This window comes from Hevea brasiliensis, chromosome 5 (genome assembly GCF_030052815.1).
Source record: "Hevea brasiliensis isolate MT/VB/25A 57/8 chromosome 5, ASM3005281v1, whole genome shotgun sequence".
Taxonomy (NCBI): domain Eukaryota; kingdom Viridiplantae; phylum Streptophyta; class Magnoliopsida; order Malpighiales; family Euphorbiaceae; genus Hevea; species Hevea brasiliensis.
The window spans coordinates 2,022,153-2,044,743 of NC_079497.1; the positions used below are offsets into that span (position 1 = coordinate 2,022,153).

The 22,591-nt window shown below is 33.9% G+C and overlaps 5 protein-coding genes across 8 annotated transcripts; 2 read left to right on the top strand and 3 right to left on the bottom strand.

The window, feature by feature from the left end:
* Positions 1-820: 820 nt before the first annotated feature.
* Positions 821-2,514, bottom strand: LOC110659608 (cytochrome P450 89A2-like). The gene has a single exon (XM_021817579.2). It carries the CDS (start codon positions 2,512-2,514, stop codon positions 976-978), a length of 1,539 nt encoding a protein of 512 aa, XP_021673271.2. The 3' UTR covers positions 821-975.
* A 1,933-nt stretch (positions 2,515-4,447) lies between these two features.
* On the top strand, positions 4,448-5,127 carry LOC110659609 (uncharacterized). The gene is made up of 2 exons (XM_058146550.1): positions 4,448-4,657; positions 4,764-5,127. Exons 1-2 carry the CDS (start codon positions 4,483-4,485, stop codon positions 4,955-4,957), a joined length of 369 nt encoding a protein of 122 aa, XP_058002533.1. The 5' UTR covers positions 4,448-4,482; the 3' UTR covers positions 4,958-5,127.
* Positions 5,128-5,708: 581 nt separating this feature from the next.
* On the bottom strand, positions 5,709-7,630 carry LOC110659605 (probable folate-biopterin transporter 7). The gene is made up of 2 exons (XM_021817577.2): positions 7,159-7,630; positions 5,709-6,904 (listed from the first exon to the last, which is right to left on the bottom strand). The coding sequence occupies exons 1-2, from the start codon at positions 7,613-7,615 to the stop codon at positions 5,844-5,846; spliced, it is 1,518 nt and encodes a 505-aa protein (XP_021673269.2). The 5' UTR covers positions 7,616-7,630; the 3' UTR covers positions 5,709-5,843.
* A 2,209-nt stretch (positions 7,631-9,839) lies between these two features.
* LOC110659606 (uncharacterized) lies at positions 9,840-15,842 on the bottom strand. The gene is made up of 8 exons (XM_021817578.2): positions 15,205-15,842; positions 14,442-14,965; positions 13,460-13,510; positions 13,257-13,364; positions 10,796-10,891; positions 10,458-10,556; positions 10,311-10,370; positions 9,840-10,225 (listed from the first exon to the last, which is right to left on the bottom strand). The coding sequence occupies exons 1-8, from the start codon at positions 15,698-15,700 to the stop codon at positions 10,160-10,162; spliced, it is 1,500 nt and encodes a 499-aa protein (XP_021673270.2). The 5' UTR covers positions 15,701-15,842; the 3' UTR covers positions 9,840-10,159.
* An 807-nt stretch (positions 15,843-16,649) lies between these two features.
* Positions 16,650-21,863, top strand: LOC110659604 (pentatricopeptide repeat-containing protein At5g14770, mitochondrial). Of its 4 annotated transcripts, none has more exons than XM_021817575.2 (4): positions 16,650-20,040; positions 20,537-20,638; positions 20,804-20,942; positions 21,036-21,863. In XM_021817575.2, the coding sequence occupies exon 1, from the start codon at positions 16,806-16,808 to the stop codon at positions 19,932-19,934; it is 3,129 nt and encodes a 1,042-aa protein (XP_021673267.2). In that variant the 5' UTR covers positions 16,650-16,805; the 3' UTR covers positions 19,935-20,040; positions 20,537-20,638; positions 20,804-20,942; positions 21,036-21,863. The 4 variants fall into 4 exon arrangements, with proteins under 4 accessions (XP_021673267.2, XP_021673268.2, XP_058002534.1 ...); XM_021817576.2 differs by having other exon boundaries at positions 21,062-21,863; XM_058146551.1 differs by having other exon boundaries at positions 21,276-21,863.
* The last annotated feature ends 728 nt before the right edge of the window (positions 21,864-22,591 follow it).

Genomic DNA, 22,591 nt, shown 5'->3' on the forward strand with positions numbered 1-22,591 from the left:
GGAGGAAAGTATCTGATATCTGGTAGCGCGCTTACCATCTGACCTTTGGTGATGTGGGGTATCATCACCCTGGTGCACTGTACCATAAAAATTTTATTGAATGAATTTATTTTACATATATGTTTTACGAAATTATTTTATTAATGATTTTGACAGCATGAGCATGATTTTATTGAATAGAAAATTTATTGTGAAATTAATCAAGCGTCTACCTGTTCCTATTCCGTTGTGTGCTATAATTATCATTCACTGAGCATCTAGCTCAAACCACGTTTCTCTCATGCATATCTGTTTGCATCGGTAGAATTTTGCAGCTGATCAAAATATTCAGTCCATTTTCTGGAGAGGGACAACTTTGATTTGTTCTCATGGTATGCCCGAATCCATGTTTTCATAGGCTAATAATTAGTTTAGTTTATTGAACAGTTTAAGTTTTTATTTGAAATCTGTAGAGACTCCGCAGTTTACTTATGGGATATTTATGATGTTTATTCAGCATTTCGTTTATTTGGATTTTGTCTATTTTTGGGATTAGTAAGTGACAATATATTCATTCAAGATACTCTGATAAGGCTTGCATGATTTAAGAATACTTAAATTATGCGCCGGTCTTTTTTTTCTCGTTTTCTTGCTCTCAATCATTCAATGGATTTCCTTGCTTTGCAGAAACAACTGATGGTGTCACTCTAGTTATTAATTAATTGTGAGTTGTTTAGGAATGTCGTCATGAATGACTATTAATGAAATTTTTTTAGTTTAATGATATTGAAGTCGTCTTCATTATCGTGTGAAGTAAAACCATCCAGAAATAATCTTCAAAGCAATGTGAGAAATTCAGAAACTCTTAAGTGGGTTTTTTATATTGAATTAACACTATCATTTCAGGCTGTTTTTAAGTGCTGGAAGCAATTATTTTACATTCATGTAAGTTGATTCATACCATATACTATAAAGAAAATAAAATGACCAGATCATTTATTTCAGCCTTGGAAATATCTGGGCCTGCAATGGATTTTTCATCACCACTGTAAATTCTAGCTTCTCTGATAGATCAACATCGTCTCCCTCCATGGCCTTCCACTCAAAATTCCAAACCAAATTAGCTACAAAATACTCCAAATGAAGCATAGCTAAAACATAAGCAGGACAAATTCTCCTTCCAACCCCAAAAGGCATCATCTTGATCTCTCTACTTCCTGTTATGTCAAATGCTTCTCCTCCACTGTTCAGAAACCTTTCAGGCTCGAAAGACATTGGATCCTCCCACACTTTTGGATCCCAAGCCATTTCAGCTATCATGAAATTTATAATCCCATTCTTTGGTATCACATATTTGTCTAACACTGTATCTTCTGTCACTGCATGTGTTAACACAAAGTGACCTGGAGGGTGCCTCCTTAAGCCCTCCAAAATGACAGCTTTCAGATATGGCATCTTCTGCAAATCCTCTTCTTCTACCTCTTCTTCTCCATCTCTCATAACCTCTTTAATCTCCATGAATACCTTCTCTTGAATTTGTGGGTACTTGACTAAATTTGCCATGATCCATTGTAGTACTGTTGAAGTAGTATCAGTGCCAGCGTTAAGAAACTCAGAGCACAAACTAACCAATTCGTCTTCATCAAGCTTTCTTTTTTCATCAGGAAGAACCAAATCCAGCAAAGTATCAGCGTAGGATAAAACGTACTCGTCCTGGTGCTCTTTTTTGCCCTCTTTAGCTTTGTTTATTTTCTCTTCCTTCAACTTCTTTCTGGCTCTTATCAATGGAATCAGTACATCTTTTTGTCTTTGGCGAATCTGAAAGAACTCTTCCCAACGCCTACGCATAAAAATCTTGGTCAATGTTGGCCAGAAATTGAGGATATTGAACTTATGATAGCATAGAAGTATGTCCCGCTGAACTCCCGCAATCTGTTTGATCTGGTTTTCATCGAACCTGTCACCGAAACACATAAGAACTAACAAGGCAAACATGGAAAATTGAAAATGGTCCAAGACGGACAAAGGATGACCAGATTTTGCTTGGGATTCGATGCGATTCCGAAGAATTTGAAGCACCCACTTGCGCGCATGAGCATAAGATTTCACACGCGAAGGGTGGAGGATTTCTTTGTTGAGATTCCTCCGGAGAAGCCGCCAAGTAGGACCATAGAAAGCAGAAGAGATGTTATGCTGATTGCTGCTGATCACTTTAATGATGGGAAAAGGTTGTGGACGGTCTGCGAAGAGGGCACCATTTTGAACTAACGCCTGGTGAGCAAGAGAGCGGTCGGCGATGAAGATAGCAGGACGAGAACCCATATAGAGTGTGATGATTGGGCCGAACTTGGCGCGGAGGGAGCGGAGGATGGGTTCAAGATCAAAGGAGGACCTGCGAAGCAATAGGAAGTTGCCAATGATAGGGAAGGCAAGAGGGCCAGGAGGGAGGTTGCGAGTGGGGAACAAGAGGTTGAAGATGGACTTTAGGAGGTAAGAAATGGAGACGGAGACGATGATGAGAAACCAGATTTCCATGTCCAAAAGAGTGAAGAGATTCATGAAACGTGAAAATTTATAAGAACTTTGAAAATAGAAAATTGATTAAAAATTTATTATTAATTATTATAAATTTATTAAATATAATTTTTTGATTGAGGAATAAATTATAATTTTTCATTTTATTATTGAAGAGAGTTTAAAAAATAAAACAAATGAATTTGAATTATGTAATTATATTAAATATAATTATATATAATTTAATTGACTTATATATTTTAAGTGTGTTATACCGATTAATAAAATTCATTGGAAATAAATTTTAAAATTGTAATTAGTATGAATCATACTATTCTAATTTAAAAAAATTAAAATAAATAATTATAATTAAATTAACTTATTTTCAATTTTTTTTACCATCTTTGCGGTTTTGAATTTTTTATTTTATTTATTATGAGATTTATTATTTATATAATAAAAAATTCTTAAATTTTTATTGAATTTAAAAATTAATTTACTTTTTACTAATAATTAATTTTTAATTAAATAGAGAGTGCTATAAATCAATTTATTGTATTAACTAGTGATTAAATGTTTTTATTTTTATCATATGATACAATTCTCGAGAGTCCTGAGCCGAAAAATCATATTGAACTAATAGGAATTATACCAAGCCGAGGTTATTTTGATACGTTAATTTGATCTTGATTTTTTATTAAGAGCTGAATCGAAATCATACCAATTTGAATCAAATCTAGGACTGAATTTATACATATATTTCTCTATGTTATATATATATATATAAAATAATGAATTAAATACAATTTAATATTATATTTCATTTTTATATATATTTTTAATAATTTTATGTATAAATATATTAAATTAACTTATAATTTTTAATTAAAAATATACTATTATATTATATATACATATTAATCCGTAATTATATTTATATCTTATAGTTAAATATTATATAATTAATAAATAATTAAAATGTATGTCATATTATATACTCATTATATTATATTATATAATATATTTAATTTTAAATTATATGTACGCTTTATATAGGTAAAGTTATATAATTTAAAAATAGGTGAAAGATATATTATATGATTTATTATATATTAATAATCAAATTCAATATTTAAATATTAATTTAAATATGACTTATTTAAATAAATAATTATATAAAATTATTTCAATAACCGAGAGTTGAATTAGAACCGTATTAAATGGAACAAAAATAAAAAACCGAGAAACACACCGAATCAAAATCAAAACAATGAAAAATTAGATCAAAACCATATTAAAATTTCAGTTCGATTCTGATTTCTAAATAAATCTTATACCAAACCGAAATCACACACCCTATTTTAAAAATAAACTTTCACTAATTATTTTCGTTTCAATTAAAAACAATGAAATGTTATTTAGTTTTTAATATTTTTATCTTGAAAATGTTAAAATTAAAAAAAATTATATTTGACAATTTTTAATAAATTAAACTAATCATATAGTTGAATTGATTAATAAACTAATGTATTAATAAACACTATTTTAGCTACTCTACCTTGAATTGATCATATAGTTAAAAAATATATCATTTATCTTACAGAATCAATTTCGAGTTTTTACCCTTTTAAATTTTTAATTTTTTTTTTAAAAAAAATCTTAAAAGCGTGGATTTGGATGAGATCATTCTAACAAAAATATAATACTTGTTACATTTGTCTATTAATTATTTAAGTTTTAATTTTTTTTAATTGCATGGTGTATAAATTTTAGGTTGACTAATCAATAATTAAAATGAAAAATAATTTCATTAATAAAAATTTATATAATGGACTTGGTAAATCTCATGAGTTTGTGGGCCAAAAGGCCCAAATCAACATCCACTCACAAAGCCTGTATGCAAACAAAATCCTTAGACCCATTTCCCTTTTGATATAAATCGAATGCCAATCCTTTCTACTTGAACCAAATTCAAATTTTGAAATTGTAATGACACAGATGGAAACAGCATCCAGCAACATGAAGAGTTTCTACTGGCAAAGGAAGAGCAATAGAGTTGGCATCACAAAGTCCAAGAAGAAATCGCCCAAACTTGCATCAGCTATCGGCTGTGATATCACCCAGAGAAGAACGCTCATTTCTCATGGCGCCCCGGATCTTCAAGGTAGTGATTTTTCTGCTCTGTTGTACGTTTCTGTTACTTGTAATTTTTTAGGGCCTGTTTAATATAGTAATTGGAGTTTTTGGTGCTTTGCTGCTGGTTTTGATAGATGATCATGACAAACATGAGGAACTGTTTAGGCAATTTGACATGAGCATGGCATATGGACCGTGCCTTGGGATGATCCGGCTGGCACGATGGGAGCGTGCTCAACGTTTAGGTCTTAACCCACCCATAGAAATTGAGGGTTTGATGAAGGATGGAAAGGTAAACTCAGATTGCCTGTGGGATGGCCGTGTTTAGATGTTATTAATAGTATGCTTGGTGAGATAATAGAATCTGACGTATTGCTAGTTGTGATTTTCTTTTTGTAATTTTCATGTTCAGCCTCTAGCTGTGTTGTTAGTATGTTTATATGTCTTGATGAATTAATGAATTTGCTGATATTAATGGAGTGATTTTCTTTGTGATTATCTGCATTCTGTAATTCTGTTGTTTGATGATAAACAATGCGTGCACATTTTCAATTTAGGGCATGCTAATTGCTTCATGATTATAATTTTTTTTTTATTTGGTTTCTATTGGAATTTGAACTCGAGATGACTACTTGGTTCATGATTATAATTTTGCTGTTATGTTCTTTTAGTCAGGAGAGAATATTTTTTTCAGCTTTCTGAGAGAGATGTGAGATGTAAACTTGCCTGAGGACAATTGTTTTCTTCGTGGTTTTCTATTTTGATCTTCTCCTTCATTGAATCCTGTTCCTGTCAATGAATAGTTGCTGTTTGGAATTAGACATCATTTAAGCATAGATCACCCTGCATCAGTGCCATCAACCTTCATTCCTCTTGTCAACCCCCTGGTCTCTCTCTCTTAATTGCTTGTACCTGCCTGACTGTGCACGGTCTGAATCTCAATCACCACATTTACATATCCAGCCAAAAGGGGATTTAAAAAGTATAAATAAATAAATAAACCACTATTGCACATATTTCACTAAGCAGCTCTATCAGCAGCTGATAATTGAATTACATATGAATACATCTCAGGTAAATTTCTCAGAAGAATCTTAACTGGAAATGCCTACAACTACAACTAAATATATTATTTTTTAATCAATACATAAAAATTATATGTATTCTAAAAACCTAGAAGTAAAGAATCTAGTCACTTGAATCTCCACAATCAATTAGAGATTCTTTTTCCTAGCTGTGGATTTCTTATCATCTGGAACACAAGACGACCAGTAAATTGGTAAAAGTGTGCACACTGCCTGTATTAGAAGGGCACGAGGAAACCCTGAAAAATCATCTCCTGTGACCCCAACATAAGAGGCAAGTGCAACACCAAAGTATCCACTCACTATCAATGCAAGTGCTATAGCAGATGCCACAAGTGCCATCAATGATCCCTCACACCCTGGTGGGCAGAGCTGTGCTATTAAAACATTAAAAGGCAGAATCTTAAAAAAGAACATGACCTCTAAAAGGCCTGAGAAAACAATGACATACAATGTGTCTGGCACCCCCATATTTCGATAAAATCCTTTCACGAACAAAACATCAGAAACCATAAACACTGCCATTGTTGCTTGAATGCTTCCAATTAATTTCCTTGCTGGAACTGTTTTCAAGTGTTGATTGTAGATGATGCTCCATAGAAGCATTGCTGCCTGCCCAAAAACCTTAGAGATCCCTAGTAATGATGAATCAATCTTCAAATACTGTGTTTGATAAAAGAACATGGTTCCTGTCAGTGCTGGAATTACAGCATAAGATGCAGCAAACCATGCTATCGAGTAAGCAACCTCAGGTTTCTTTAATGCAACTGAGAGCTGTGAAAGCTGCTTCATAATCCCAACATTTGATGAACTCTTGGGAAGGTTAAGAGAGCTTTCAGGGACAGCAATGGTTATAAAAAATTGGAGAGCAAGAATAAGGCCAAAAAAGAAAAACATAACTTGTGGAGAGTATCTAGTAATGGCGATTCCACCTAGAAGGTTTCCAAGGACACCACCAGCAGAGGAAGCAATCCAAACAAATGATTGGAGTTCACCTGAGGAAGATGACTGAGACCTTTTAGAGGAGGTAGTGGGCTGTTTTCCTATCTCTGCAACAATGGCATCATTCGCAACCTCAGCTATTGAAGCACCAAGATTACTAAGGAGAAGAAATATACTGATACAGAAAATTGACAGGGTTGAGGGTGGGAGGATTGCAATTGCTAGCCATGAAACTGCTTGCAAGAAAGCTGCAACAACAAATGAACAGGCCTAATTAGGGAGAAATTTTAGGTTATACATACCAAAATCCAATATGAAATATAACAAACAACAAATGAGCAAGCCTAATCAAGTAGAAATTTTAGGTTATGCTTATGAAACCAAATATGAAAAATCACAAACAAGATCTAACTAACTAAAATTTTGAAAATTCGGATTCGTTCCAACATCATAAAAAAAATCCCAATAATGAGGAAAGAGTAAAACTTTGGGATTCACTAACCTCCAAAGACAATGTAAGGGATACGATGCTGGCCAGAGATGTAAACTGAATCAGATACGACACCGTAGAAAGGCTTACCGACCATGGGAAGATTGGCGGAGTTCTGGAGAAGCTGGAGAGTAGAAGGGTCCACATTGAGGCCATCTTTCAAGAAAAAGTTGACAGCCATCCACGGAAAGCACCTAAAGCCCTGAACCCAAAAGCCGAGGCCAAGTATTCCCATAATCGGATTCGTATCAGGAGAAGAATAAGAAGAAGAAGAAGAAGAAGAAGAAGAAACCATTTGATGAATGGACGGACGAAGGAGATGGTATGCAGATGGAATTTGAAAATTTTTCGTGGGGAAAGAGGGGGATTTATCGGCGGAGATAAAGGGACACGTGGGGTTGTGTGTGGGTGTCATTTTCTTGTCGGAACAAAAGCAAAGGAAAGAAAAGAAAGGATCTGCACTTGTCATCGCGATGTGTGGGAAACGTATTAGAAATTCGATCTTAACGTCATCCACGTTTCCACCGTTCGATTTTCTGATGCTTCACTCCCATTGTTCCACGTGTATTTCATCATCTTCATTTCTCCTCCCCTCTTCCCCCCGCCCCCCCAAAGTCCCAAAAAAACCCTTACTTGTGATCAATTGAATCACTGAACTAAACATTTCAATTTCAGCATGTGATAGAATCATCTATTGAAATTTTTAATTCCAATATTATCATTAATTTAATAATTAATTATTTATTTATTTATTTTTATAATTAAAATATATTAAATTTAATTATAAATTAATTTTAATGTATTGAGAGGAGTGTAGATATGGCGATGGATATTCTAGCAGACCCTTTTATAAAAGTAAAATTAAAAGAAAAAAAAAAGAGAATATTCTGGTAATTCCTATATGAAAAGCAAGGAATATCCTGTTAAAATATGGAGTCGCAAAGGATTAGTTGGGAGATATCTATAATCAATAATATCTCAGTGGACCATACATTTGAACATATATTGAGAGTTAATTAATTTATTTTTGTTAGCTACAAAGATTTATAAACAATGTTATAATTAATTATAATATTTCTATATATAATATTATTTTTTATTTAAAATATATATTATAATGAATTATAATTTTTTTTGTCAATTACGAAAATATTTATTTATTTTGTTTAATGTAGTAATATCTAAGAAGACATACCAGAGGAATGGGTGTGTTTTGTCAGGCAGCTTGGATCAAAGGGGGGAATCTATTTCTATTGAGTATTGACTAGAGAACAACACACTTTCCGGGTAGTGGAAGAAAGGGTTCACTGTTGCTTGCACTGGCATTGGTCGGTGCCCATTTGGGCTCCACCCATTCCAACCTTTTCAAAAAAAGAAGCTAAGTGTACCGGCTAACTCACTTAACTTGAAGAGAATGTAATTGTAAGTTTCAATTTGTAACATAAAATAGTTTTCAAATTATTTATGCCGATGAACATTGATTTGATATCAATTTGAATTTGATGCAATTCATGGATTAAATTTAAAAAATATATATTTAATCATGCTAATTTAGAATTTAACTCAAACAATGATGGGTCTAAATTAAGACTATAAATTTGTAGACGTTATCATCTAATATATAATTTTCTAACTTGATAAGAATATTGAAAAAAGTATCAAATTTGTTGATAATTCTTTTTTTTTTAATAAACTCTATTCTTCACAGAAAGGAAACGACTTTCTCTCTCTAAATTATAGAGAAAATTTTCTCTTTTTCTAAGTTGGGACGGTATCTCTCGATTTAACTTAGTTCTTCATCAATTCTTGTTTGCTTTCCCAATGTTATACGAGATTGAGATGCCATGAGCTCTACCATCTCTCCCTCTTATGATTGTTGATGGTGGTGGTAGCCTCTCCGGTAGTCTAGTATCTAGTTGGTTTGATGTCCAAAGTAATACTTTTAGTCAGTAGGTGTTGTCCTGCTTGCTAAGGTAATGTCATGGTGTCAACCTGCTACTTCTTTCCATCTCCGGTAACAGCCAAGAATGGTGGCTCTGTATAAGTTCCATCTCCAACAACAGCCAAGAGCGGTGACTTCATATGAAGTCAAGCATTTTGCTTGAGTAGGACTCCTAGGATTTGTTTTCTAGGCTGTGTTTAATATTGTGAGTTTAGTCGGAATAGGGTTTTGGGTCTTTGCTGGGCTTGATTCATTATCTTGTTTTTTGTTGGACCTTCATATCTTTTGTCTATTGGGCCATGTTTAATGCAATGCTGCATTAAAAATTAAAAAAAAGGAAAAAAAATAAAATAAAATAAAAACTGTGCTCCCCAAACACATTGGTTAACCTGACGACTTCAGTGGACGTAATTTTCCACAACCAAGATAAATCCATGAACGTTTCTTGAAAGTTCCTTAACTGGACTTGTGTATCTTGCGGAGTTGCGTTTGATTGTAATAATGAAACCATTAAAAGTGAGTGCCTCAAATTAAGGAGGAAGACTACTGCAACCATCATGGTGTGCGTTGAAGAAATAAAATTTTCCATCCACAAGCTGAACATACAAAGATTTCAGAAGAAATAATTCAAGCCACTATTAGTACTGCTTTTACTATGGTGGGCCAAAAATGCAAACCAAATGAAAGGCAAAAAAAAGGGAAATCATCAAGGGCTACATCAGCTATTCAAGAACTGTTCATAACATGCAAATTAAGGGACAAAACAGACAAATTACTATTGAAAGTACTGCCCAAATTCATTCTGTTTTAATGTATTAATACAGATATAGAAACAAAAAAAAATTATTATCAATCATAATTATTCTATACTTCACATGGAGCGTCGCTCAGACACCTCACTAGTTTATGACTAAAGCAGTTCTTTCTTGAGGAGATTGAGAGAAGCAAAAAATTTGAGTCAGTAGTAATGATGGTGGCAGATATGCCTACCATGTTCAAGGATAAGTGACCCGAAAACAACAAAATTCCATTTCTCTCTGCAGTACCTCAAATCCAACAAAAATGGTGCGATCACACCAAGTACTTCTCAACAACTGTCCTGCCAAATTTCTCTTGAACATCTTTTGGAGTTTCAATCTGGAAAGCACAAACCATATAAATCAATAAATGCAAACATGAAAAAGTAAAGATCTCCATAACATCAACAAACTGCATTACTTACAGCATTTAAAGCTTTAAAAAGAGCCTTAACAGTGTTATGAGGATTCCTCGAGCCAACAACCTGACAAAAGAGTTGAGCTTTCAACACAAACTCAAGCTTACAGTAACTATATTAGTGAGATGTAGATTCAACCCATAAGCCCATTACCTTCGATTTGACATTTTTGAAACCAGCTAAATTCAAAACAGTTTGAACAATTCTTCCGGCTTTCATACCTGTTCTAGTTGAGGCTGGCCAAAGATACACCTAGGGGAATAGACAGAGAAATTGAAGGGAAGGGGAAGATATGTGTAATATCACCAAAAACAAGAAAGAAGAGGGGGGAGAGAGAGAGAGAGAGAGAGAGAGAGAGAAAGAAGGGGGGGGTGGGCGGGGCGGTGTTACACGTATGCATTATACATGTAAAGAGAGAGAGAGAGAGAGAGAGAGAGAGAGAGATCATAAAGAACCATGGAGATGGAGGAAAAGAAAAGAAATCAAAATACCTTGGTTTTCTTATATTCTGTTTGTATTGCATGGGCAATTGTGTGCTCCTCGTGCCGTTCTACATAGTGGAGATTCTGAAAGCATTTCTCATATGCCTGATTTGCTAAATTGAATTAGTACATTTAAAAAATCAACAAGCACGTTCATTGCACAGATTTTTTTGGGATAAGTGACAAATAAATTGACACCAAAAAAAAAAAGAGAGAAGAATGAAATCCACCATATTTGCAATAGGATAAATTTCCAACAAGCAGTCCATTAAATTATAAGTAAAGACAATTTCTGTCTCTGTAAAGAAGTGAAGGACGAAGAGGCATAGAAGAGTTATCGGTACCACCATACATGGTAAAATCAATAATTTGTTTCATACCTCCCTAGTCCCTACTCTACAATATTTCGAGGCTTAGAAATAGTGCAGTTAAGAAACAATGTATCCGCCTAGTTAACAGATAAGTTTACATTTCGACAGATCAAAGAAAAAAACAAACTATTTCACCACAAGGTAACAAGATTATTCAGGTCAAAAGAATATTTGCACAGATAAAGAACTACTAAGATACATCAACTAATTGAGAGCAGAGCATTGATATCAAAATTATTATCTCAACTTAAAATAGCAAGAGTTTCACTTCTAAATTCTGTTTTCCCAAATGAAATGAATCAAAATTTTAATTCAGATGTTCAGAAACCAAAGCTCCTTACTCAACTTGGGAATTGGTAGAATCATTTGCCAATTAGGGCTTATTCCTTCAAATCAGATTTCTAATCCTATGTCACATTTCTCACAAAAGATCTCTCTTGTTTCAATACACACAGCTGAAATTCTGAAAATAGATACAAAACAACAAGAAATATTACTGATGGTAAACTACAAAAGCCCCGACACTTAGCAAATACTTGATCCCAGAAAGAAAGAAAGAAGGAGGAGGAATTGGGGCGGGGGGTTGGGGGTGGTGGTTGTCGCTGTTCTGTTGAGTTGCATCAGCATTTAAAGCATGAAATCCTTAATTTGTGATCAATAAAGAAAGCATAATTCATTGCATAAGGACCAAAATGTATCCCAAAGATCATTCTCATATTTTCTTGTTCTATGAATTAAATTCATATTCTGTAGCAAAATTTATCATATAGCAGGAGTAACAACAAGAAGATGCATACATGCATGAGGAGCATCCATAATACAATATGCAGCAATACAATACAATATCTTCACGAAATAATAATAGGCATACTCAACATGATCAACTATCCGATGAACTCGCCTCTCATAATTATATCAGATGAATCACATTCTGTAGCACCACAAACGTATATATAGGATAACATCAAAACTCAATTCAATGATAGGCAACAGCCTGGACAAAACAAGACAGCCCACCAGTGTCTGGAAATAATCTGTCATGCCACAAAACCTATTAAGTCATTGAAACATAGTTATTAATGGCTCAAGATGCACCAAGGCACCAGGGGCTCTGGAGCCTAGGCGCAAGGCATGTGCAGCGAGGCAAGGTGCAAGAACTAAAAAAAAATCATAAAAATAAATTATATATGCACTATAAATTGAATTTATATAATTTTTTATATGTAATTAATATTTATTTCATTATTTATTTTTATTTTGTTACAACACAATTAAATTACATATATGAGTGAAAATTATCATTAAAATACATTACATTAATTTATTTTTAATCGAATATAATATTAAAATGATCATCTTAATTTTCTGTTGCATTATAATTTTAATTTTTATTATATATTTAATTTACTAATACCTTACTAAATATAACTTAAAATCATTTAAATTGAATTCTATAAATTTATTATGAATAATTATTTATTCAATATAAAAGTAATTTATATTTAATATTTAATTTTTGAAAAATAAAAATAAAAATACATAAAAAAAACTAATAACCACTAGCCCTTTTAAGCTAATATCAACCCATTTAAACCATAAGCCCATTAAAAACCACATTACCATCGAACCTATTATTACTAAGTTGCTGTAAATGACCTCCTCCTCCTCCCTTTCAAACTAATATCAGCCCGTTTAAACCATAAACCCATTAAAAACCACATTACGAACCTATTATTACTAGGTTGCTGTAAAAGACACCCTAACACCACTTCCTCCGGCTCCTCCACCTCCCCTCTTTTAAACTAATATCAACCCATTTAAACCATAAGCCCATTAAAAACCACATTACCATTGAATCACATCACCATCGAACCTATTATTACTAAGTTGCTGTAAAAGACCTTCTTCTTCTTCTTCTTTCCCAGTTGCTCTCTGATGCAGAGGAGCTGACCTTGCTAGGGCGCGCCTAGCACCTTTGCAACATTGGCCACCTGGAATGTTTCTGGGTGCAGATCCCTGGGCCTCAAGCGCCTGAGGCGCGTCTTTAACAAATATGCATTGAAATAAATAAATTAAGCCAGATAGCACCATCAAATTACCTTCTGAAGAGCTATAGAGACTGCTGGGCCTTTGGCTTTAGCAAAACCAACAACACCATGATAGTTTCCACAAGCTAAGATAGCAGTGTACTTGACTACTTGTCCACCCTAAATTATACAAGATGTTGGGACAAAAAAAAAGGCGAGAATTAGATGTAGAATACTCTCAAATCAAAGAGACTCCAAAGATGAGGCAGCAATACCTTTGTAACTTTACAAGTTCGATTCACATCTATCAATTTCACATCAAAACCCTGCGCCATTATTCAATAGCAGTTTGGGTTAATAAGCAGGCCAGAAGAACTAACAAAACAATTACAAATGAAATGAATTTATTATATTGTGATTTCAATTAGTGCCATTATGATTAATGACAATGATTTTTGTCTGAATCTAACCACTGATGGCAATTAGAAGATAAGAAATTAAAAAAAAATAAAATAAAATCTTAATGATGAAAATCTCCTGATCGATATCAAATATCTTAATTAAAATCACAACCCTTCGAAAAGGGCAATTTCCCAAAATCAGATATATAATAAATAATAAGTCTTAAATCAGAAATTAATCCTCCATCATGAAGATAAGTTCCTTTTGCTTTCCTTTACTCTAAAAAGAAACGAAGAAGAAGAAGAAGAAGAAGAGGAGATAACTGAAATGGATAAAAAAAAAAATACAGTTTTATCTCCTAATGATACAAACAGCACTCTCCACATAAACTTAACAAATGACCTCTAACAAGACCTGACATCCACCTCCTGACAAGTCAAGATAGCTGAATATATACAAACACAAACACACTCGTGCGCGCGCGCGCCCACACACACACACACACACACACACGGACTGATAGTCTGATACTTTGTTTCCTTTCCACAAATTAATCTATGAAAACAAATAACGCTATGATCAAATGTTATAGATCTAGCACTTCTGTTGAAGAAATGATTCTCAAACCTAGCTACTGCAGAGGTACTCATTGTTAGAACCATTAATAAAGTTATAAGTAAAATAAAATTTAATGAGAATTATAAAATGCAGCACAAAACATTTGTTCCTCAATTAGGCAAAATTAATGAGAGGCACTACACAAAGCACTTCCTTAACTTTATTAAACTAGAAATAACTGTCACTAATTCAAAAAGGCTACCAGAATAGTGTACCTAGCAGATGATGCATACTTACTTTCCTATACATTGGTCTTCTTTTCTTTTCTGTCAAAGAATTTCTCTCCTCTGCAAGGTCTCTGATTTCCTCCTCAAGAACCTTCCCCTTCTTTCCAAAGGTATGATCTAACTCAGCTAACTTCTCTTCGAGTTTTTGGTCAATAGCATTGAGCTTCTCTAATAGTATGTCATCCCGTTCCTTCATGTCATCAAACTCCTCCTCATCCTCATCAGACCCACCTTGTATCATTTGCTTTTCTTTTGCAAACCCAACATTGTCCAAGAAATCAATATTAGGGCCAACTTGCGCATGCTGAACAACTCCATAATTGGCAGGATTGTTGGGATCATAAGCTTCCTTCCACTCTACCAGCCTCATGGCCCTGTTTAATTTCTGTTGAAGAATAAATTTATCCTTGCCTTCTGCTATTTTTAAACGATTCATCAACTCACCAATGACCATGTATTCAGGTCGGAGATGAAAATGTTTTTGCTCAAACTTGTCAATTTTACTCATCCATTTGAAAGCATCCTCAAGTGTCTCTGTTAATTTGACAAAAAAGAGAGAAAAATGGCACCCATACGATCAATGAGCTACTAACAACAGAAAAAGTGAACTCACCAGTCATTTAGAAACACATTACAGAGAATACATACATTAATGAAAATTGATCTCAGCTGTTATTGATCAACAAGACAGCAAACAAGCATTTTTAACGACGATGCCTATATTATATCTATACATAAATACTTTATTACTTGTTTTTCCTCTATTTACATACCAGAATCTACAAAATTCTTGAGCAACTCCTTATGACGTTCATGCTTCTTCTCGAACACTTCAAACCCTTTTGTCAATGCTTCTCTCCCAAACCTCTCATCATCCTCATCGCTATCCGAATCGGATGGCTCTTCGCGAAGATATAGATCCCCAGTATGGGCTTTCATATTCCGCTCTAGCTTCTCTATCAATGGCCCCACGCCCAAGTAATCCTCTTCATCCTCTTGATCAATGTCCTTGGTGTCTAGTCCAGCTCGCTTCCTTGCCTCTCTTTCGCGCTGTTTCTCGCGCTCTAGATCGGCCAAGAGGTCCTGGGCGACACGGTTGTAGGCAGCAGAGGAGGTGGAGAAGAAGGTGGTCGAGGAATAGGAGAATGGGGATGTTTGGGTAGTGGGAGGAAAAGCTAAGACTTGCCGGGAAAGTTGAGGAATTTGGGGTTTTTTAGGTTTTCTGAGGGAATGGAGGAAGAGAAAGCGGGACCAAGATCTGGGAATCATTTTTGGCGTTGGTTATTGCGTCATTTGGGAGAAGGAAGGAAAAAACGAGAGAAAATGAGAGAAAGCAAGGGGAAATTTTGCCAAAAAGAGTGCTAGGGTTTTTCGTCTTTCTAAACCCCTTTTGTTTATAGAAAGTGAGGGAAGTGAGCAGAAAACGAGAGAATATGGGGTTGTTTGGTTCAAACAGAAATAATAAATATTTATCGATTACAGTTTGTAATAATTTTATTTTTAGAGTTATTTTTTATAAATTGATGATTAATTTAGTTTTATTTTTTATTTTAATTATATTATTTTTTTATTTAATTTAAAATTTAATATTATTAATATTTTTATTTTTTATTTATAATTTTAATATTTTAATTAATATATTTTAATTTTATTAAAATATTTTTTATTAATAACATAAAATATAAAATATTTATTTATATTTAAAAATTTAAAATTAATTATAAATTTTTTTTATTAATAATAATTATTTTATTTATATTTTTAAAATTATTTAATTATTTTTTATATTAAGAATAAAATAAATAATATAATAAATTAATAATTATATATTTATTTAAATAATATAATATATTAATTTAATAATTATATATTTAATTTAATAATAAAATAAATAATATAATATATTAATTTAATAATTATATATTTAATTTAATAATAAAATAAATAATATAATATAATAAATTTATAATTTTATATTTATTTATAAATTATTTAATATATATTCTTATTAGTTATTTTACATATCAATAAAATATTTGATATAAAACGGCCATCGCTATCAAGTTCAAACATTAAAACGGCACCGTTTCATAAGTTATGATTTTTAGAAAAATAAGAAAAATAAAATTTATTTTTTAATAATTTATTTTTTAAAATTATAAAATATATTTAAATTAAAAAATTAGCTATAAATAAACTCATCTTTTATATTTTCCTTATTTTGTGCGAAATATACAGCAGATTTTTTTTTTTAGAAAATTGAAAATAAAAAGTAAAAAATGTACTGAGCTTTGCTTCTCCAGGATGCTACAGACACAGCAGCCATGAAAACCATCTGCCACAACAAACCTAAATCATTCCAGCGAATGAAATTATGATAAAGCATTTCAAGAATCCAATAAGATCCTTCTCTCCCTCAATGTTTCTCTCGAAATCCCTCTCTTTCTCATCAACCAAACACCGTTGCCATGCCCCTTCCATCCCAAAACCCTACCAAAACCCAAACCCAGTGTCCCTCAAATCCTCCTATACTTTTCAACGTATCCACACAATTACCATCCCACCTTCGAAATCTTATCTATATGCCTCATTTTTCTGCTCTCTTATACACCTCTACTTGACCTGTGGCAGACTCTCCAAAGCTATGAACACATTCTATGACATGAGAAAACACAATATTATTCCCAGATTATCCCTGTGGAATCAACTCATTTACCATTTCAATTCCTCTGGCTTGGTCTCTCAGGTATGCGATATTTATTCTGAGATGTTGCCTTGTGGAGTTTTGCCGAATGTTTTCACCCACAATGTCTTGGTGCGTGCCTGGTGCAAAATGGGTGATTTAATTTTGGCGTTAGATTTACTTAGGAATGTCGATATCGAGGTTGATACAGTTACGTATAACACAGTTATATGGGGGTTCTGCCAGCAAGGTCTAGCCAATCAGGCCTTTGGATTTTTGTCAATCATGGTAAAGAAAGATATATTCTTTGATTCTATTACTTGTAATACATTGGTTAAAGGCTATTGTAGAATTGGGTTAGTTAAGTATGGGGAGTGGGTAATGGGTAATTTGGTTAGTGGAGGGACTTGTAAAGACATCATAGGCTTTAATACATTGATTGATGGATATTGCAAAGCTGGAGATATGTGTCGTGCTCTCAACTTGATGGAGAGAATAAAGAAAGAGGGTCTGTTGCCTGATATTGCTAGTTATAATGCTTTGATTAATGGGTTTTGCAAAAGAGGCGAGTTTGAAAAAGCTAAGTGTCTACTTGATGAGATACTGGGGTGTAGGAGTGAAAAAGATTTTGTTCTTCCAAAAATTGATGATAGAAACAAGAAGGATAGCTATGTGGATTTGGAACCAAACCTTATCACTCACACCACCCTTATAAATGCATATTGTAAGCAGCATGGACTTGAGGAAGCACGAGCTTTATATGAAGAAATGGTCATTAATGGGATCTTGCCTGATGTAGTTACCTATAGTTCTATTTTAAATGGCCTTTGCAAGCATGGGAGGTTATTTGAAGCAAAAGCACTTTTGAGGGAGATGGAGATGATGGGTGTGGATCCCAATCATGTTACTTATGGTACTCTTGTTGATTCATTATTTAAAGCAGGGAGTGCTTGGGAAGCTTTTGTCTATCAAAGTCAAATGGTGGTTCGTGGAATTGCCTTTGATTTGGTTATTTGCACCACATTGATGGATGGGCTTTTTAAGTCTAGGAAGCCTGATGAGGCAGAATACATGTTCAAGATACTTTCAAAACTTAATCTTATTCCAAATAGCATCACTTATACGGCATTGATTGATGGGCGTTGCAAGTTAGGAGACATGGAAAGTGCGGAGAATCTTTTACAAGAAATGGAGGAGAGACATATTATTTCAAACGTCATCACTTATTCTTCTATCATAAATGGCTATACCAAGAAAGGAATGCTTGATGAAGCTATGAACATTATGAAGAAAATGGTGGGTCAAAATATCATGCCAAATGCTTATATTTACATTACACTAATTGATGGCTATTGCAAGGTAGGTAAACAAGAAATTGCTCTTGATCTCTATAATGAAATGAAATTGAGTGGATTGGAGGAGAACAATGTTCTGCTTGATGTTTTTTTAAACAACTTGAAAAGAGGTAGAAAAATGGATGAAGCTGAGGGATTAATCAAAGATATCATGTCTAGGGGCTTGTTATTGGATCGTGTTAACTACACATCTCTAGTGGATGTCCTCTTCAAGTTGGGAAAGGAGTCTGCTGCTTTAAAACTAGTTGAAGAAATGAATGAGAAAAGTATACCATTGGATGTTGTTGCATATAATGTGTTGATAAATGGTCTCTTAAAATTTGGAAAATATGATGCCAAAGCTGTTTATACTGGAATGAGAGAGTTGGGTTTGTCTCCTGACATTACCACATATAACACCATGATTAGTGCATACTGCAGGCAAGGAAAACTGGAAAATGCCTGTGAACTGTGGAATGAGATGAAGAGCCATAAGATAGTGCCAAGTTCAATCACTTGCAACACCCTGGTAAGAGGGCTTTTGGGAGTTGGTGAAATTGAAAAGGCAATAAATGTTTTGAATGAGATGTTGATTGTGGGAATTCACCTTAATCCGGTCACCCATAGGATTCTGCTTGATGCATCTTCAAAAAGTGGAAAGGCTGACAGAATCTTGCAAATGCATGTTCGACTTGTTGATATGGGACTAAAAGTCAATCGAGAAGTTTATAACAATCTGATTGTAGTCTTATGCAGGCTGCGCATGACTAAGAAAGCCACTTCAGTATTGAAATACATGATTAGGGATGGATTTTTACCAGATACTATCACTTACAATGCTCTTATACGAGGACATTGTGAAAGCAGTCATGTTAAGAGGGCTTTGGCCACATATACTCAAATGTTGAATGAAGGAGTTTCACCAAATATTGTTACTTACAATCTCCTTCTAGGTGGTCTCTTAGCAGCTGGTTTGATGACAGAGGCAGAGGAATTATTAGATAAAATGAAGGAAAATGGATTAAATCCTGATGCTTCAACATACGATACTTTGATCTCTGGACATGGTAAAGTAGGAAACAAGAAGGAATCTATAAAGCTGTACTGTGAAATGGTTGCCCAAGGCTTTGTTCCTAAAACCAGCACCTATAATGTGATTATCAGTGATTTTGCAAAGGTGGGAAAGATGGACCAGGCTAGAGAGCTTTTTAATGAGATGCAAGTGAGAGGCATTTCCCCAAATTCTTCCACTTATGACATACTAATCCATGGATGGTGCAATTTATCTAAACAACCAAAGGTAGGCAGGACAATGAAAGAGGCATACCGAACTGAGGCAAAAATATTAATCACAGAGATGAATGATAAAGGATTTATTCCATGTGAAAGCACTATTAGTTGTATCTGTTCTACTTTTGCTAGACCAGGAAAGACACTTGATGCCGAGAAGCTGTTGAAGGAAATGTATAAAGGAAAGAGTATTTAGTAGAGGCATGAAAACAAAATACAAGCATAATTAGCCTTTTCTGTGCCAGTGAACACACATATTGCTGCAACGCTTCCTGTCTGTCGCTTGCTCTCAAATGCTTAAGGTATGCGCTGGCATTGGTTTCTCCTAATCTTTTTCTGGATTGCTGTTTCTATATTAAATCCTTTTTCTTTCTCTAGTGATAGTCCTCTCTCCACTGAGCTGTTTTATTAATAAGCAACATTCTATTTTAGGCTTTTTTGGCTATCTGAATTTTTTGGTGAAGGTTAGGACTTGGGTGGCGAATGGTTTCATAGATGCTTATGGTTCTTTCTTCAACTTCTAGTTGCCAGATTCAATATATTGATTATATCAATTAACTTTCACACATATCACCATACAGCATAAACTTTCTCACATTCTATTTATTTTCTCCTTTTTTTTCTGCTTTTTTTTTGCCTCTCTGAATTGGAAGTCAATTAATTCTGTTTTATGATGGAAAGAATAATATATTTGAATTATTGGTTAGTTTTCATTGGTGTGTTTTTCATGACTATTTCATCAAATGGTGACTTGAAATTTCTAATTTCTTAATGTAATTCTTGAAATTAATTTTGCAGAACCGGTTCAAACCTCTTCACTACTCTCTTTTTCCACGATGTCTCCTGTATGAGTGCTGGGAGAGGGAACATGAAGTAACAGTGCACTACTGGTTTAAACAGGTAAGCAGACTTCATGTGAAGTCGATTCCTTCTTTGGAAAATGGGGACACATTCCTTATCTTATAAAAGGTTTACTAGATATAAAAGCTTAATGTTGAGTTGTTGTTGCCATTCATGGGTAGGGAGTATTTTGTTCAGTTGTTTGATAAATTGATATCGTGTTAGGGATTCTGTGGTGCATGGGAACAGCTCTCCTCCTCCCATAATTGTTTCCAGCTCACTCAGGAGAATTAAACCCAGATCTCTTAATAGAGGTCCCAAGCCTTTACCATTTAGCTGTCCCTTAGTGACAATACACATGAAGGTATGATTTGATAAAATCTCTTTTCTGCTTTCTGGTGTCAAAGCTTGCATGTGAATTGCACATTTGAAATGACATTTCTCACCTTCTTAACAGTATATGATTTTTTCAACCTTCTTCAGCTATCATGTGAAAGTTCATCAATAGAGGCTCTCATACTGGATTTTTCTCGCATGTGTTCAACTTTAGATCTAAGATATTGTTAGCTTTAGAGCATGCATTTGGATGGATCAAGTTTGAACTTACCAGTCAGAAATGGCTGGTGAGAAATGAAAATGTTATTGTTGTTTTCTCTCTTCTGGTTGATTGTGAGTTGAAAATATGTTATATCTGAAGTGATGAGAAAGAGAAAAAGAAGTGGAAGCAACAGTGGCTAGGTATGAGGAGGAAAGTGACAGCATTATGAGGCAGCTCTGGGAGCCATAGGGAAATCAGAGCTTTATTATTATATCTACGAAGATAAGATTGTCTGGATGTTTGAAATGAGAATACAATGAAGGCTTGAAGGGTTGTCAATGATGTCAGCCAGACACCTCTTCTTGTAAACATTTGATACCATACAGAGGGCAACAATGGAAATGCAAAGCCTAGAAGTGTAAGAGCTCTGATGTTGACATTATCAAGTCACCATCAGATGTCCAGACGCTTCAGTCCAAGATTGAAGAGGAATATCATCGCATTGATGGAGATTTGCTGCAGCTGACACTAACAGTGAACCTTCCATAGGCACTCCGGAGGATGTAAGAGAAGGTTCCATATTCAGGAAGATAATAGAGTAATATAGAATTTGATGTTTTAGACATCACCCTAGTAAAACCAAGCAGAAAGAGCCTTTATTTTATTATTTATTTTTTATAAGCAAGAAAGCAGAACGCTGGAATAATATTTCACTTGATCTATTCAAATGTCTACTACTTAATTGGATCCTTGTCTAGAATCGGATCACCATTACTTAATTGAACTTGTTTGCTTGTAACTGTTAAATCCACCCTTTACCCTGTCAACGAACCAAACTAAAAGATAGAAAAAAAAAACTATTAAATAGCCAAAAAGATTTACCCAATGATGGACATGGTCCTGTCAAAACTTGTTTCTTTGGAAACACAAACATAAAATCAGTCATTACCTTGTGAACCAGCGTTTCATAAGAAAAGACGTGCTGTGTTTTCAAGCAATCGATCTAATGTCATGGCCATTATTAACAGATGTTTCAAGATTGATTTTGATCAATCTAGATTTGGCCATTTTCTGTCCCTTTTTTAATTCTAGATTGAACTGATCCAATGCTGATTTCAGTCTGAACCATGGCAGAGTCTATGTTTTGGATTCAAATTTCGGGCATTGGAAATCATATGGGGGATGAACTAGGAGCAATGTAGCTTTAGCATTAAACCTGGTTACTGAATAATTTGGAACGTAAGGAATAATGATTTCATTTGATACCATTGGGAATATTCAAGTATTAAAATTCTTACATTAGAAAGAGGAAATGAGTGAATAACATATAAGTGGAAGTGAAAAAAGATTTGAGTTAGACGTGGATTCAAACCCACGAGTCTTTTTTTTTTTTGCAATGCCCATCAAAAAAATAATTCTAGCCAGGCGCTTTATACTCCCCTAAATCTCTAATGCTCAATCTCTAATAGATACAA